This window comes from Salpingoeca rosetta, assembly GCF_000188695.1.
Source record: "Salpingoeca rosetta unplaced genomic scaffold supercont1.43, whole genome shotgun sequence".
Classification (NCBI taxonomy): Eukaryota; class Choanoflagellata; order Craspedida; family Salpingoecidae; genus Salpingoeca; species Salpingoeca rosetta.
Window position 1 is genome coordinate 315421 of NW_004754891.1, and position 1665 is coordinate 317085.

Consider the following 1665-nt stretch of genomic DNA (forward strand, 5'->3'; position numbering starts at 1 on the left):
GTGTCGTGTGTCGTGTGTGTGTGTGTGTGTGTGTGTGTGTGTGTGTGTGTGTGTGTGTGTGTGTGTGTGTGTGTGTGTGTGTCTGCGTGTGTCTGCGTGTGTCTGCGTGTGTGTGTGTGTGTGTCTGTGTCTGTGTCTGTGTGCATTTCTCACCAAGTGTGCAGAAGCTACACCCTCATCCAAACCCTCCCCATGTGACATCACCCCCCCCCCCCTCGGCAGCGAGTGGATGGGCTATGCCCTGCTCTACGAATCCATGCTCAACACAGTCCTCGTCGCCCGCGACAGATTCCTGGTCCGTTGCTGCTGTGTCTGTCTGTGTGTGTGTCTGTGTATGTGTCTGTGTATGTGTCTGTCTGTCCTTGTCTGCCTCTGTCAGTCTCTGTCTGTCTCTCTGTTTGCCTTTGTGGACGGGTTAGTTTCCGTGCGTGCACTGGCTGTTTCATCGTGCCACCAGTCCCAGCCACTCACCTCGTCCACCATTCACCCCCCCCCCTTCCATCAACACCATTCATCCATTCATCACCGCCGCCGCGATTAGAAAGAGGACGGGATTCTGCTGCCGGACCGTGCCACCATTGTGCTCTCCGCAATCGAGGACGAGTCGTACAAGGCCGACAAAGTTGACTGTACGTCTTGGGCGTTGGTCGCGTGTCTGTGCGACTGTGTCTCGCATGCATGCACGACCAACCATGTGTTGTTGTGTTTGTGTGAGCGTGCCGTGATAGTTGCTACTGCGCTCTCGCCTGACCCCTCTTCTGCCAACGCTCACGCACGGCCACGTACGCATATGCGCAGGGTGGAGCAACGTGTACGGGTTTGACATGTCGTGCATGAAGAAGATGGTGATCCGCGAGCCGCTGGTCGATGTTGTCGACCGCCACCAGACCGTCACGGGCACAGAGGCCATCTTTGTACGTCGCCTGTTTGTATGTGTGTGTGTGTGTGTGTGTGTGTGTGCGTGCGTGCGTGTGTGTGTCTGTGTGTCTCTGTGTATCTGTGCCTGTCAATCTGTGTGTGTCCGTATATCTGTGTCTGTGCCTGTGTCTTCAGACGCCTCGATGCCCACCAACCGCACACGCCACCATGTCCCCCCCCACGTGTATCAGGACATTGATGTGGCGACGGTGACAGAGGCGGAGCTGTCGTACGAAGTTCCATTCACGCTCACGTGCAAGCGCGACGACTACGTCCATGGTGCGGCGCATGGCATCACACGCGACATGCGATGCACACCATCGTGTACAGATGAAACACTCTCATTCACGTGCTTGTGCACACATGCATGCTCATATTCGCTTACCCACCCCCTCCTCCACCGCCACATCCGTTCCCCCCCCCTCCTGAAAACACACGTACACACCACAACAGCGCTTGTCATGCACTTTGACATTGACTTTTCCAAGTGCCACAAGCGTGTGTGGTTTTCGACTGGGGCGCACTCGTACTACACCCACTGGAAGCAGACTGTCTTCTACCTGCAGCAGGTCCTCGCCGTCAAGGTGCGGTGGCCCGGCACATGTGGTCTCTGTTTGGTTGTCGTCGTCGTCGTTGTTGTTGTTGTTGTTGTTGTTGTTGTTGTTGTTGTTGTTGTTGTTGTTGTTGTTGTTGTTGTTGTTGTTGTTGTTGTTGTTGTTGTTGTTGTTGTTGTTGTTGTTGTTGTTG

At 55.0% G+C, this 1665-nt stretch overlaps 1 protein-coding gene across 1 annotated transcript in view; it reads left to right on the top strand.

Moving 5' to 3' along the window:
• Positions 1-229: 229 nt before the first annotated feature.
• PTSG_11352 (uncharacterized protein) overlaps positions 230-1665 on the top strand; it is a gene marked incomplete at both ends in the record, with an annotated part of 2252 nt that continues 816 nt past the window's right edge. Inside the window, 5 exons of the mRNA XM_004987655.1 lie at positions 230-295; positions 542-629; positions 799-914; positions 1110-1197; positions 1372-1502. Of these exons, the coding sequence (XP_004987712.1) occupies positions 230-295; positions 542-629; positions 799-914; positions 1110-1197; positions 1372-1502 (489 nt within the window). The remainder of the gene's footprint in view (positions 296-541; positions 630-798; positions 915-1109; positions 1198-1371; positions 1503-1665) is intronic.